General features: G+C 35.2%; 1 protein-coding gene across 11 annotated transcripts in view; it reads right to left on the reverse strand.

Annotated features, from left to right (window-relative positions):
• The window catches only part of Slf1 (SMC5-SMC6 complex localization factor 1), a 92,426-nt gene that overhangs the window by 71,924 nt on the left and 5,112 nt on the right, over positions 1-15,390 (reverse strand). For 7 of the 11 annotated variants that reach the window (XM_006517035.4, NM_134071.3, XM_011244453.3 and 4 more), the window contains exons 2-4: positions 11,590-11,703; positions 11,354-11,429; positions 10,219-10,459 (exon numbers count right to left, since the gene is read on the reverse strand). In XM_006517035.4, the coding sequence (XP_006517098.1) occupies positions 10,219-10,459; positions 11,354-11,429; positions 11,590-11,703 (431 nt within the window). Of the gene's footprint in view, positions 1-10,218; positions 10,460-11,353; positions 11,430-11,589; positions 11,704-13,312; positions 13,595-15,390 lie in introns of all 11 variants that reach the window. The other 4 variants (XM_017315350.2, XM_017315351.2, XM_011244454.3 and 1 more) reach the window with 2 other exon arrangements.

Below are 15,390 nucleotides of genomic sequence, written 5' to 3' on the forward strand. Positions count from 1 at the left end.
AAAATCCACATTCTTCCAGACAAAAGCATGGTCAGGCCTATCACGGCAATACCCCACTCCTGGTGCCAACTTCTGTCTTAGTTAGGTTTTTACTGCTGTGAACAGATATCATGACCAAGGCAACTCTTATAAAGGACATTTAATTGGGGCTGGTTTACAGGTTCAGTCTATTATCATCAAGGTGGGAGCGTGGCAGCATACAGGCAGCCATAGTGGAGAAGGAGCTGAGAGTTCTATACCTTCATCTGAAGGTTGCTAACAGAATACTGGCTTCTAGATAGCTAGGATGAGGGTCTTACAGCCCACACCAACAGTGATAGACCTACTCCAACAGGGCCATACCTTCTAATAGTGTTACTTCCTAGGCCAAGCATATACAAACCATCATACCCAGAGTCTCCAAACTTCTTTCATCCAGGTTCCTTCAGACATATTTCTATCCAACAACAGCCTACTTTCAGGAGACCCTCCTCCTACCAGTCCCCCATAACTTAAGACATTCAACTATGCCTCTTGATGGGGACCAGATCCCCTTAGCTCTTTTGAACAATCCAAGTCTGTCTTATCTCCTAGCCCATCTCTTTTACTGCTCTGGCAGCCACTGGCATACAGAATCATACTCTACCAGTGACCCCAAATCTATTACAGTTGCCTAAGATCCTGATAGTGTGACAATAACCAAAGAACAGAACACCAACCAAACCCAAAATATTTCATGACAAGAGCAAATGTAAACAATGCTTATCTACCAGTACATAGGATTCTAGAAGGAAAACTACAACACAAGAGGGTACCAACAACAAAGAAAAAATAAGATATTAACAATTATCACAACAAAACTAAAAGGAGAGAATCAAATACACAAAACTCCACCTAGAACAAATATAACAGGAACTAATAATCATCTGTCTTTAGCATCTCTAAATATCAACCAACTTAATTCCCTAATAAAAAATAAAGACTAACAAACTAGATATGCAAACAAGATCCAGAAGCATGCAAGAAACATACTTCAATGACACTACATCAGAGTTAAAGGCTGGAAAAAAGTCTTCCAAACAGACAGTTCCAAGAAATAAGTGGGAGTTACCATTCTAATTCCCCATAACTGAGTTTCAACCAAAAAGTTGTCAAGAGAGGTATGGAAGGAAACTTAATTTTCATCAAAGAAAAAATACACCAAAAGAAAGTCTCATATCTGAATATCTATGTTTCAAGTGCAATGGCACCCACATTCATAAAAGAAACTTTACTAAAGCACACATTGAACCACAATTATAGTGAGAAACTTCAACACCCCACTCTCATGAATAGACAGGTCATTTGAACAGAAACTAAACAGGGACACAGCAAATATAATAGAAGTGATGAACCAAACGGATTTCACAGATTTTTAAAGAAAATTTCACCTTAAAACAAAAGAATATATCTTCTTCTCAGCATATCATGGTACCTTCTCAAAACTGAACAAATAATCAATCACAAGACAAACCTCAACATATACAAGAAGATTGAAATAATCCTATGTATTCTATCAGATGACCATGGATTATGGCTAGACTTCAATAACAACAACAACAATAACAACAACAAAAAAACCCCAGAAAACCAATATAGCCATAGAAACTGAACAACTCTACTCAATGATAACTTGGTCTGGGAAGATATAAAGAAAGACATTAAAGACTTTTTAGAATTCAAGGAAAATTAAGGCACAGCACACCTAATCTTATGGGACACAATGAAAGCAGTGCTAAGGGGAAAATTTATAGACTAAGTGCCCTCCTAAAGAAATTGGAGAGATCCTATATCAGCAACTTAAAAGTACACCTAAAGACCTAGAACAAAAGGAAGCAAGCACACCCAAGACTAGTAGAAGACAGGAAATAGTGAATCTCAGAGCAGAAATCAACCAAATAGAAACAAAGAGAAGCATACAAAGAATCAACAAAACCAAAAACTGGTACTTTGAGAACATCAACAAGAAAGATAAACCACTAACCAAACTAACTAAAGGGCCCAGAGACAGTATCCAATTTAACAAAAAGAAATGAAAGGGAGACATAACAACAGAAAATGAGGAAATTTAAAAAAAAAATCATGAGATCCTACTACAAACGCCTATACTGAACAATGCTGGAAAATCAAGATGAAATGGATGAATTTCCAGTCAGTACCATATACCAAAGTTAAATCAAGAGCAGGTAAAGTATCTAAACAGGCTCATATCCCCTAGCAAAAGAGAAAAAGTAAGTCATTTAAACCTCTCAACCAAAAAAACAAAACAAAACAAAACAAACAAACAAACAACCCAAGGCTGAATGGATTTAGTGCTGAGTTCTATAAGTCCTTCAAAGAAGAGCTGATACCAACACTCTTTAAGCTATTCCATAAAATAAAAACAGAAAAAAAGACTATCTAATTCATTTTATGAAGCCACAATTACTTTGATAACTAAACCACACAAAGACCCAACAGAGAACTTAAGCCTAATTTCATTGAAGAATATTGATGCAAAAATATTCAATAAGTTTCTAGTAAACTGAATCCAAGAACACATCAAAAGTGTCACTCACCACAATCAAGTAGGATGTAAAGTTGGTTTAATATAAGAAAATCCATTAATATAATCCACTATTTAAACAAATTCATATGATCATCTCATTGGATGATGAAAATGCATGAAAAAAAAAACACCACTTCATGTTAAAAAAGCATTGGAGAGATCAGGAATTCAAGGCCCATATCTAGACATAATAAATGCACTATATAGCAAATATCTTAACAGCCAATATCAAATTAAATGGAGAGATACTTGAAGCAGTAACACTCAAACCAGGCACAAGACAAGGTGCCCACTCTCACCACATTTATTCAATATAGTAGACAAAGTTCTAACCAGAGCAACAAAAGGAGATCAAGGGGATACACTATTTGCAGATGATATGAAAGTATTTATAAGCGAACCCAAAGATTCTACCAGAGAACTTATTCAGCTGATAAACAACTTTTGCAAAGTGGCTGGATAAAAAATTAACTCAAACAAATCAGTAGCTTGCCTTTATGCAAATGATAAACGGTCGGAGGAAGAAAATCGGGAAACAACACCCTTCACACCAGTCACAAATAATATAAAATACCTTGGGGTAACTCTAACCAAACAAGTAAAAGACCTATATCACAAGAATTTCAAGTCTCTCAAGAAAGAAATCGAAGATCTCAAAAAATGGATAGATGCTCATGGATTGGTAGGATTAACATAGTAAAAATTGCCATCCTACCAAAAGCAATCTACAGATTCAATGCAATCCCCATCAAAATCCCAACACAATTATTCAAAGACATGGAAAGAAAAGTTCTTAATTTCATAAGGGAACAAAAACCAAATAAACAAAAAAAAAAATCAAGAATTAACAAAAACTTTTTTTCCAATTTTATTTATTTTTTAATTAAATATTTTCTTCATTTACATTTCAAATGCTATCCCAAAAGTCCCCTGTACCCTTCCCCCCCGCCCTGTTCCCCAAGCCACCAACTCCCTGTTCCTGGCCCTGGCATTCCCCTGTACTGGGACATATAATCTTCGCAAGACCAAGGGCCTCTCTTCCCAATGATGGCCTATTAGGCCATCTTCTGCTACATATGCAGCTAGAGACACAAGCTCTGGGGGTACTGGTTAGTTCATATTGTTGTTCCACCTATGCTCCTATACTTTTTTTTTTATGACCATCATAAAAAGCAGTGAAGGGCTTTGCATTTGAGTAGTAATTGAAATATCTCACATCTGTTTTTAAATTGTAGGAGAGAGGGGAGGAGAGTGCAGACAAGGAGATAAGAGAGAGACAGTCAAAAAGATATGTGGGTGGACATGCAAGCAAGCACGCATGCCACGCGCACACATACATACACACTCACTCACTCAGTCTGGGCCTGGGTGAAATTTTGATACCTCTAAGCCCATCCTAAAAACGACAGTGCAGGAGACAATATCCTAAATAAAAGAACTCTGACTAGGTAAATAAGAAAGGCTGTTATGGAGTAAATAAAGCCAACACCCAGCACTTCTCAGGAATTTCTCAAGGAAGGTTTCTTTTTACCAGAAAAAAAAAACAGTACCTACCTCTCTTATCCACTCCGAAGGTCAACTACCTGGGCAAAAGTATCTAGTTCCAGATTAATCATAACAGCCTTTATCAGCTCAAACACTTAAACCTTGTTGACTGTTATAAAGCCTGCTTACTTTCCTACCAAATTGTTGTTCTCCAGTCTCAGAGGCAGACCAGCTGTGTGTTCCCTCAAAAAACTTCTTTCTACCAATGTATTGTAAGTTCACGTACAGTTACTATTATGGAAGATAAGTCACCATTAAATATGACATGAAGTTTAAAATACATGCAGTAAAGCCATTTATTAGAATGAAAACAGAAAACTATAACAAAGTATTTGCAAGTAGAATGAGTAATATATTGGAAATGGACAATATATCATGATGTAGTTTATCTCAAGAATACAAATTCAGTTTAACATTTAAGGACTAATCCTTGGGAGTGAGAGATGTTCAGAAGCTAAAAGTGATATACTTCTTGCAAGGAACATAGGTTTCGGTTCCATGCACTCTCATGGCAACCCATAACTGTCTTTAATTCCAGTTTTAGAGGATCAATGCCCTCTCTAAACCTCTGAGGGTACTGTAAACACTATACACACACGGGTTGTGTGTGTGTATTTTTGTATACATACATACATACATGCATAAACATATATATGCAGGCAAAACACTTGAACACTCTACATTTCTACCAGAATAACCTTAACAGAATAAAAGAGAAAAGCCAAGAATCCCCATAGACACAGAAAAAACAAAAAGAACAAAAAGCAAAAACAAAACAAACTCTTAGTGATTCATTTATAATAGCTGTCCCAAATACAAAACTAGCAAGCAATAAGTTTAGCAATATAGATGTAAAATTGATACAATGAAATCTAAGACATATGCTGAGTGTTGTGGCTCAGGACTATACTTCAGGACATCCCTGTACTTGCAAAGAAGAGCCAGGAGGTCATGAGTTCAGGGCAAGTCAGGACTACAGAGCAAGATCTGATCTAACGAAGAAGCAACATAATCTATAGGACATTAAAACTCCCTGCAAAGACACATAGTGTATGCAGAGGAACAATCTACAATGTTAAGAGATTAATTCTCACAAAATCAAGGATAAAGTGTAATCCTAGAAAAAGCCTCAACTTGGCTTTTAATTGTTATTCACATGCTGATTCTAACATTCTAACATTCGTAAATTAAAAAGGTCTACAAAAAGTTTCAGAAAATATTGAAGTTGACGATTCAAGCTGATTCCAAGATCACAATAAAACTACAGTAACAAAACAGTGGATTGATGATGGGAAGCAGAACTGAGTATGACCACCTAGACCACAAATTTTAGGAACATCAATACGCATAGCCACTGAGAGGAGCAATAGTGCCAAGAGATGTCCAAGTAACTGTACCCTACCACAGTGCTTCTTCAAGGGTAAGCAAATGTGACCCTGTTGAGTTTTGTGGTTATATTATTCCTCTGGGAGAGAGGTCAAGATGAAGGTTTTGCTGGTTACTATCTCAAGGATATGCTGATTTGGTAAAAAGGTTCTGTCTCTGTGGTTTTGGAAAGGTGATTAAGGTATTTACACCTTCCAGAGTTATATGGATCAGATATGAGGAAGGGAGATCTCCAGAGGCCTAGATTCCAGAGAATCAAGCAAAAAATATATCTCGATGATACTAAAATTTTGTTTTGAGATTTATGTATTACAGAATGCACAGTCTTAGTAAATTTCCTTGCCAGACAAGCTAAACTGACCTGCTTGAACTCCTTCAGTTGGATCCAGTCATGCACAGACATCAGAGACTAATCAATCCTGTTTCCCCTACCCTTCCTCACCCCGCTCCATGATGTCTCAATGCCTGTATTCAGTTTGAAGAACATATGAAGAGTTGTTGGCCCAGCTCCCTAGGCTTTGGGGGTGGATAGGGTTATTAATAGGTTGTCTTTCTGGGGAATGTAGCAATGGTCATATTTGGAACAGTGAGGGAATAGCTTAATTTGTTTGCATAACCATAATCTCATTTGGTAGAAATCTTTATAATTGTTACTAAGTTGAAGTCATAAGTTCTTATTTGGTACAGAATTTATTTTGATGCAAGATCAAGGTTATCAATGGTATAAATTTCTTCTATTGATGTTAAATATTTGAAAGTACAGGGCTTAGACCCAGTCCTTATTTGGCTGTTATCTGAGATGTTTAAGCCTGTGAGTTCAGGGTCAAACAGCAAATTCATGGCTCTGAGTTCACTGTTAGGGGGATTTCAAGATTTTAACTAGAAATAGCTGAGAGTAGTTAATGGATGACAGTCCAGATTACTTCACATAGATAGTTGGTTTTCAAACATCAGAAATCCACAGAATGTGACGTTTAATGATATTTATTGATTTGTTGCTGAGACTAGTCTGCTCCTGACAGTTTTCCCTGGATTCAAAGAAGAAACTGAGCATCTTAGAGTTACTCCAATTGGGGCAAAACAGCAATGAGGCAAGAATTACATCATTTCATCTACAGACATAATACTGTCCAAACAAAGGACACAATTCCAGATTAGGACAGCTTGATTCTGCTGAGACAGAGTAGGCTAGTCCTTAATATTCTAAGTCTGTCGGGTAACCATGGCCAGTAGGCTGAAGACCAAAGCTCCAATGTGCTGAAGGGACTGTCCAAGTGATCAGGATCAGTGGTCTCTATAAATTGGCTAAGTTTTAGACACTGTGTTAGGCTTCCTATATATTTTCAGTTAATATCAGCTGTTCTTGGATTTCTGATGGGGTTGAAAAACTACATAGTCTTCTAGCCAATCCAGGCTTTTTACTTTGAGAGGAACCAATCTGAGAGGATGGTTTTCAGATGGCATTCAATCTAAAGCCAAGACATAGCCAGGTCTTGGCTTTAGATTAAGTCTTTTAAGTTATGATAGAGCACAATGTTCCATTTTTTTTTGTTTTGTTTTGTTTTGTTTTGTTTTGTTTTGTTTTGTTTTTTTTTTGGTTTTTGCGAGACAGGGTTTCTCTGTGTAACCCTGGCTGTCCTGGAACTCACTCTGTAGACCAGGCTGGCCTCAAACTCAGAAATCCGCCTGCCTCTGCCTCCGAGTGCTGGGATTAAAGGCGTGCACCACCACGCATGGCCACAATATTCAATCTTATTGGCAAAAATGTTGAACTGGATGTTAGGCCTATCTTATACCATATAATTCACCAAATGGTAATAGTTGTGCTCAATTTATATTTTGAGAGAAAGTATTTTTTAATTAAACAGAGAGGGTGAAATGTTGCAGGATTTTTCCTGTCCAATCACATTAGGGCAGTGGGAGGCTTGTGACTGGACAGGAGAAAGGAGGCGGGGGAGGAGTTGAGGAGACAGGAAGAGAGATCTGAAGAGGAGAGAGGGAACAAAAAAGAGGAGAGAGAGAACCAAAATGGAGGCTGACGTGGTGTTATCAAAAGGTTAGAATAATCATTATCATTTGGCTCTGAATTATAGTATTGACATCTTGTAAATTGTGCTATTTTTGATACATTAATCTGATTGGCTAATTAAGCATTAAGAGTCTTGATTTTACCAGGTAATCAGGTGTTGAGATAGCTAACCAGGGGTGTGTGTGGTGTTGAGTGAACGCAAGAGGAACTCCGGGACCCCATCTGAGAGATGGCCTGGTGAGAGCCATGCGGCCTCCCAGGGTTGGAGAGTTGGTAGGCCCAGAGACTTAGCTAATGAGATCACCTGGCACAGGGGCTAGCTCTGGCCTGGCAGCACTAAGAGTTAGCAGGTTCATTTTTTAATATTTCCCGCAACTATTTTAGGAAACAATTTAAAATTTTTTGAAATGGTAAATATAAATTTACCATTTCAGCAAACAATTTAGTTTGTAGATACTTCTTATGAGAAATGAATTACATCTACATGAATAATTATGATCAAATATTAAAAGCAGCCTAACTAGCAAAGACAAAAACCTCCCAAATACCCATCAAAAAGGAAATAAACAATAGGTTGCTATACATTCATAGAGTGAAACATAACACAAGAAAAAACCCCAATTTTAAAAAAAAATTAACAAATGATAAATCTCATAACTATAGTACAAGGCAAATGATGATAGATCAAATAAGTATACCATTCAAACATATCTCAAAACATCTAAAGCATAATAATAAGAAAAGAAATCTGTGACTGTTTGGTGTTGGTGGTCCAGAATTAAAAGTAAAAGGATACAAGAGAACATTAAATGTTAAAGAACTTGATATAGTTAGGCTAACATAACTATATAAATTTCTCCAAACTCACCAACTATATACTTAAGATGGGTGCATCTTATTGCTTATAAATTATTTAGGTAAAATATTTAAGGTTCTACCACTGATTTAAAAAAAGAAAAAAAAGAAAGAGTTCAGAATACAGTTTAGGCAATCAGAAGTCTTTTAAAAATATTCCTTTAAAGTGATGGAAGATGGCTTAGTAGTAAAGTACTTATCATACAAGCATAAGAAACTGAGTTTGGATACTCAGTACCCATATTAAAATCTAGGCACAGTGGTGTACACCTGTAAGTCTAGCACTGGAAAAGGGACAAGAGGAATCCAAGGGCTTGTCCAGCTAGCAAATGAGCCTAGCATTATCAGCAAGCCCTGGGTTCTGTGAGAGAACATGTCTCAAAAATTATGAAGAGTAATGAGAAAAATGTGAGCTCTCTCCTCTGCAAATGCATGCATGTGTATGAGCACTTGTACACACATATTCACAGACAAACATTCCTTATATTTAAAGTGAATTTAAATTGTGGTAGAGACAGTACGAACCATGAACCACAAAGACAGTATTATATAAACCCTAAACTACTCTCTGATAATAAAATAATAAACTAGCAAACGTTTAAGAATGCTTCAAAATGAAAAGTTCCCAATTATTTTGCTCAATTTGGACAAAAGAAATTACATGGAACTAAAATAGAGATCAGAATAATCAAAACCCACCTATAATACCCAACAAAGGGAAACAGAACCTGTAGAGACCTTATCTAGTGAATAGGCATGGCCCCGGTTGAGGGATGGGGCCACCCACCCACCTTAAAAATATTAATCCAGAATTCCTCCTGTCAAAAGGGAATGCAGGGACAAAGAGTGGAACAGAGAGCAAAGGAAAGGCCATCCAGAGACTGCCCCACCTAGGGATCCATCCCATCTGCAGACACCAAACACAGACATTATTGTTGATGCCAAGAAGCACTTGCTAAAAGGAGCCTGGTATAGATGTACCCTGAGCTCTGCCAGAGCTGGACCAATACAGATGTGGATACTTGCAGCCAACCATATGACTAAAAATGGGGACCACAATAGAGGCGTTAGAGGAAGGACTGAAGGAGCTGAAGGGGTTTGCAATCCCATAGGAAGAACACCAATATCAACCAACCTGACCCCCCAAAGCTCCCAGGGACTAAACCACCAACCAAGAAGTACACATGGGGGATCCATAGCTCCAGCTGCATATGTAGCAGAGGATGGCCTTATCTGGCATCACTGGGAGGGGAGCCTCTTAGTGCTGTGTAGCCTTCATGACCCAGCATAGGGAAATGCTAGGGTGCTGAGGCAGGAGTGGGTGGGCAAGTGGGGGAGCACCCTCACAGAGACAGGGGGTAGAGGGCTTGTGGAGGGGAAACTGGGAAATGCGGATAACACTTGAAATGTAAATAAATAAAATAACCAATAAAAAATGTAGCCATACTTCAAAAAAATTTTGTTTTACTAAGAGACTCATGTGTACAATGGCACATCTGAATAAAGCCCTGAACACATGTACATAGCTAAATGAACTCAGTGGGCTTGATACACAAATAGGTATGTGTATGTGTGTACATGTAAAAATAATGAAGAAGTGATCATTAATTACAAGAGTGGGTGTGCAGAAGAGTTGGATGTTGGGTGGGTGGCAGTGATGTAGATGCAGAGTTTCTGCATGAAGTTCTCAAAAAATTTATTAACTAAAAATAAATTTCTCAGCTATAAGAATAACTTTCTTTAAATATCTTATTTTAATAATTGAAGCTATGTATTAAAAGATATTCATAGAAATAAGAATTCATTCACTGCTTCAAATTTATGAAATCCATCCTACCTTACAAGAGAGTCACTCCGCTTATCTGCCCTAACAAGGAGAACAACTTTCCATCTGTGGAAGGCCCCAGGAGCACCAGTCCGTTTCAGCTCTTCACGCCATCTTTTAGGTGCAGATTGCATTTGAGGTGAATAATGGGAGTCTTTTTCAATTTTATATCCCCATTCATAAGTTGTTTCATCAAGCCATCTGCCACTTTTGGCACTGTGAATTATGTAATCCTTTGTTAATACCCATTTTCCTAGAAAGCAAATGAACTGTCTGTCACAAAAGAATTTTTAATTCTGCTAAATGATAAACAATAAAGACCAAATAACAACTAAAAGACATCCTTTTTTTTGTACACGAGATTATGAGAGACTGCCAAAATTATTATTAAAATAAAATTCAAGAGGCCTTCAATATCACTGAACATTGTATATATTCTTTTCTATGATACATTGCCATAATACTAAGTAGTACTACGTGAACTATGAAGTTTTAAAATGAAATGTAGCATTACTTGAACTATTATTACTAATTTAACTTACTAATTTAAATAACATTCACTGTATTGTCATATTAAATTTATTGAGTTAGTGAATTTTCTAGAGAGTGTACTTATTCTGTTTTTTATCTGGGCACCAATGATCTTTTAAACATCAGAAATAATGCATAGTTTTGTTTGCTCTGGGTGTATCAGTGGTGAGGAAGCGTGAAAAGTCTCAACTTGGATATCTCAGAAAAATAAAGTAGGAGAACACTGCTTCCCAACATAGACAGACGGAGAGCAACCTTGAAGAAGAAACCATGCTTATTTGTAATGAGATGGTGGGAAACAAAGGGGACGACAAGGCTGAGGTCTACTAATGCTTTAAGGTTTGGGCAATTTGTCCCAATTTTTCTGTTAAAATGTTTTTCTTAAACAAAACATATAAACTAAAATTTAATCTTGACAGAATAAATATTTTTTTGTATTTAATATATATTTCATGTGTTGGAAAATTTTAAACAGAATAAAGCAGAAATCAAACAAATCTTTTTAAAAATAATATGCATATTGATATTATAACCATAATATATTTCTAGAGACTTAAAATGCATCTTTTTCTTACATGAAGTTTTTTCATGAGTTAGAGAAAAGGAGTCTACTTACCTGCTGCACAAGCTGCTAAAAACTTCTCACTCTTGCACAGTCGTTCAGCTATAAGATGTGTACAGTTTTTATATTTCTGAAGGGAAGAACCCACATCAAGCAATATTACTACAGAGAAAAGTTCTTAATTAAAAACTTCTACCTTACGTTATCAAAGGGTATTTTATGATTCTTAAGTCAGTATTTTAATTCTATTTAATTCTATGTTGAACATTTTAGTAGATTTCTATACTCACCTCACTCTTAATAAAAGTGCAATCTAGTTTTAAAAGCAATTTGACTAGAGCTTCCTTTTCTTCCATCTTAAATCCTGTCATTTGGATGATATGTTTTGTGGCACTATCTTCCATCTAGCGCAGACACATACAGAAGATAGCAGATGTTAAACATTATGCATAAGGTTGCCTTATTTTTTTCTTAGTTATGAGCACTAAAATGAAACTAAAACCATGGAACATATTATGAATTAAACATGTTAAGCTTACTTGTAAACAACGATGTTAAATATAGTTACTACAATAAAAAACATTTTCAAGCTAATTTTTCAAAACCTTAAAAGTGAATTTTTGTTGTTGTTTCACCATTGAAACCCTCCAGTATTATACTATTTTCCATTAAAACACAGCATTGAATATTATTGTTTACACAACAATAGAGGCCTATGTAAATATGAGCATAATTACTGACAGAACTCATATTTCTACAGTATTTATACTAAATAACTTTAATATTAATAATTTTAATATAAGACTGCAACTTTTGTTTCCAACCTACATCTCTAATTTCTTCCTCTCTTCCCACCCTCCACACAGCCTCCCTGATATGTTTGTGTGTTCAACATACCACAATATATCTCTGATATATATACTAATTACATCAAAAGGTAAACAGAAAAACCACATGGTTTTAACTTAACTTTATTTTCATGGGACTTCAACTCATGAAATAAAATTCACAAAGTACTTTGTGTTTAAGGTGTTATCTAATTCATAGATCTTCTAATTTGAATATATGTTTCTTTAAATTAGGTAGTCTGGAGACAAGTACAGCATATAAATGGAATTCTAGAAACGTTTGTTTCTCTGACATTTTTGTTGTAACTTCTGCAGAATAGGATCTCATACCATAATCAGAACAAAAATAGTTGTTATTCTCAACATTCAAAGAAACAATTGCTTCTCAGAGAAATCAAAGTTACCTTTCAGTGTTCAGCATAGTATGTACACTAAGCAAGAATATGGTCCTGGATTTAATCAATGTACAGCAGAAAAAAATGTTTTAAAAGTGTAGCAATTTGAACAAAGGAATAAGTGAAGAATGTTTTACAGAATTTTATTCTGACAGACAAAAACAAGGTCTCACATACCCATGAGTTCCATACCTGTAGAATATGGATGTAAAATATTTGGGGGGAGGGACCTAGAATTTGAACTAACACTTAAAGGTTTTTTTTTTTCTTCTCAACACTATTCCATAATCAAAATAAAGTAATAGCTATTTACACAGCATATATACTACATTAGGAATTTTAAGTTCCTGAGATGACTTAAAGTATGGAAGGGGATATGTGATTTAGATGATCACATTTTGGTACCTGAGGAAAGTTCTGGAACCAAAGTTTTATAACACCTCAGGACAACACACACACACACACACACACACACACACACACAGAGAGAGAGAGAGAGAGAGAGAGAGAGAGAGAGAGAGAGAGAGCGCTCAAGGACACAACTACGCAAATTTACATGTATACACACACATATACAGACAAACACACTGTCCCAATCCCCACTCCAAAGTTAAACCACATTCTGGCATGAGACTGAAAGCTTCACTCTAAACCATCTATGTTTAAACTAGCATACGGGGTTAGGACTGAACTTTCTCTTTCCATGTTTAAAGCTCCTGAGTGGAGAAAGAGTAACTAGGGTAGAGCAATTACAGTGTTCCTCTTTCTACCTTTTCTCATGCTTGGAAGAAACTCCTCGAGCATACGTGCATATCTGAGAAACAGCTCACATTAATGCTTTCTGACACACTGAAGTCTTGAATTGCATGGGCAGAACAGCTCACAGGTCACATGGTAAAGAGCACAGTAGAGCTGCACATCATAGCCACCTCTTCCAAGTCCAGTCTTAGTCAGTCAAAAGGCTGGTACTATGACCTCAACAAATCTGTCTTCAGTATTTGCCAACTGACTCCAAAGGAGGCAACAGGGATACAGTGTCAGTCTCTAATACACTGAAATCCAGATGAAAAACATAAAATATCTTTAAGAATGAGACTTTCAAACAAAGCCAATGCTTCAGTGTAATTGATTCTGGCTAGGACACAATTATAAAATGTACATTGATGTATCTCATGAAAAAATAAATTTATAAAATTCTATGATCAGTAAATAAGACACAAATATTTCCTTGAGCAAGGATCTTTTTACTGTATTGATTTTAAAAATTATTTTCAAGGTTAATATAGGTAACACTTGAGTGACAATACCAAATAATACAGACTAGCAATATAGATAAATTTTACAGAGTTTTACTGTAGTTTAAGAAAAAATGTTTAATTTAAACAACACCAGAACCCACACAGTGAAGATACACTTGTATTATTCAGCATATGCCTGTAACTAGGGGAGAAAGTTGCTTTCATTAATTCAAAGGATTTTTTTTTTAATTTAAGTAAATCTTTTAGTAATTTTTGTTTAGAAAATGATACATTGTTTTAGAATAACCAAATAAAACTCAATGTATCTATAACAATTGTCTTGGTATTCAACCAGTGTTTTTATAGATCTCAAAAGCCAGTTATGAGAGAAAGCTATGATTTTAAAAATAGTATATATTTTCTACATTGTATTTTTATTTATGTATTTATAAGTCAAGTTTTCAAAACCAGTTAGCAGGCTTTTTTAAAAACTATTACGAAAAGAAGAGGGATCAGAGTCATTTTTACTTAAAATCTTACCTATTGAAAACATAATTAAAACTGTTATGGAATAACTGATTGGCAGAAGGACAGGGTGAAACTTAGGAGCTGAGCACGTGCCTAGTATGAAGGGGACACGGGAATCAATTCCCATGCCTTCCTACCTCCAATAATCAAAAGAGTAAAAATAAAATTTCTGTAACACTGTTACCAACAAGTTGCCTTTATGCTTTATGCTTTATGAAAATTACATGTTATGTAGAAATAAAAGAATATCTATCATACTTTGTTCTTTTCATATCAGTAATTGCTACTTTAGATTTTGAATTAAGTGACATTTTAATAAATTGTTTTGAGGTATAAATTGTTAAAGCATTTGAATGTATTGAAATTTATATATATGTATATATATATACATGTATGTGTATATGTATATATATGTATGTGTGTATGTATATATACATATGTGTGTATATAGTGTGTGTATATATATGTGTGTGTATATATATATATATATATATATATATATATATATATATATATAAAATATGGGTTTTTTTTTAACCATAAACCTTGTCCTTATAGCATACATTTTGATGGCCATAATCCCCTCCTTATATTTAGCAACATTTTCAGCTAAACCACATCTCATAATAATGAAAATAAGACCAAATGTATTCAGCAGCAAAAACCACAAAAGTATTTTTAAAGTAGTTTTCTTATTCTGAAAATACTTAATAAGAAACACAAACTTTTCATGTAAAATCAGGAAAAGGAAGAAACAAGAGTGATAAAACACAATAACCCAATTCAAAGAATATGAACACATAAACGTTTAAAATGAAATTAGAAAGCAAGACATTTATTCACATGTTTATCAGAAAAACAGGAGGCGTATTAGTTATCTTTTTGGTAATAAACCTTGGACATGCACAAAACTAGCATTTTTTAGAAAGGAAAGACTAATCTAATTGCCTTCTGTAATTATGTTATTAACCTGAGGTAAAGGCTTATATAACACAGCAATGTTTTTGAATATCATACTATATGACTAAGATGGCCTATGTTGTTAAATATATATGACTACATGGGACAATTAATGTATACAT

The sequence above is a fragment of the Mus musculus genome, chromosome 13 (genome assembly GCF_000001635.26).
Source record: "Mus musculus strain C57BL/6J chromosome 13, GRCm38.p6 C57BL/6J".
In the NCBI taxonomy this organism is placed as follows: Eukaryota; Metazoa; Chordata; class Mammalia; order Rodentia; family Muridae; genus Mus; species Mus musculus.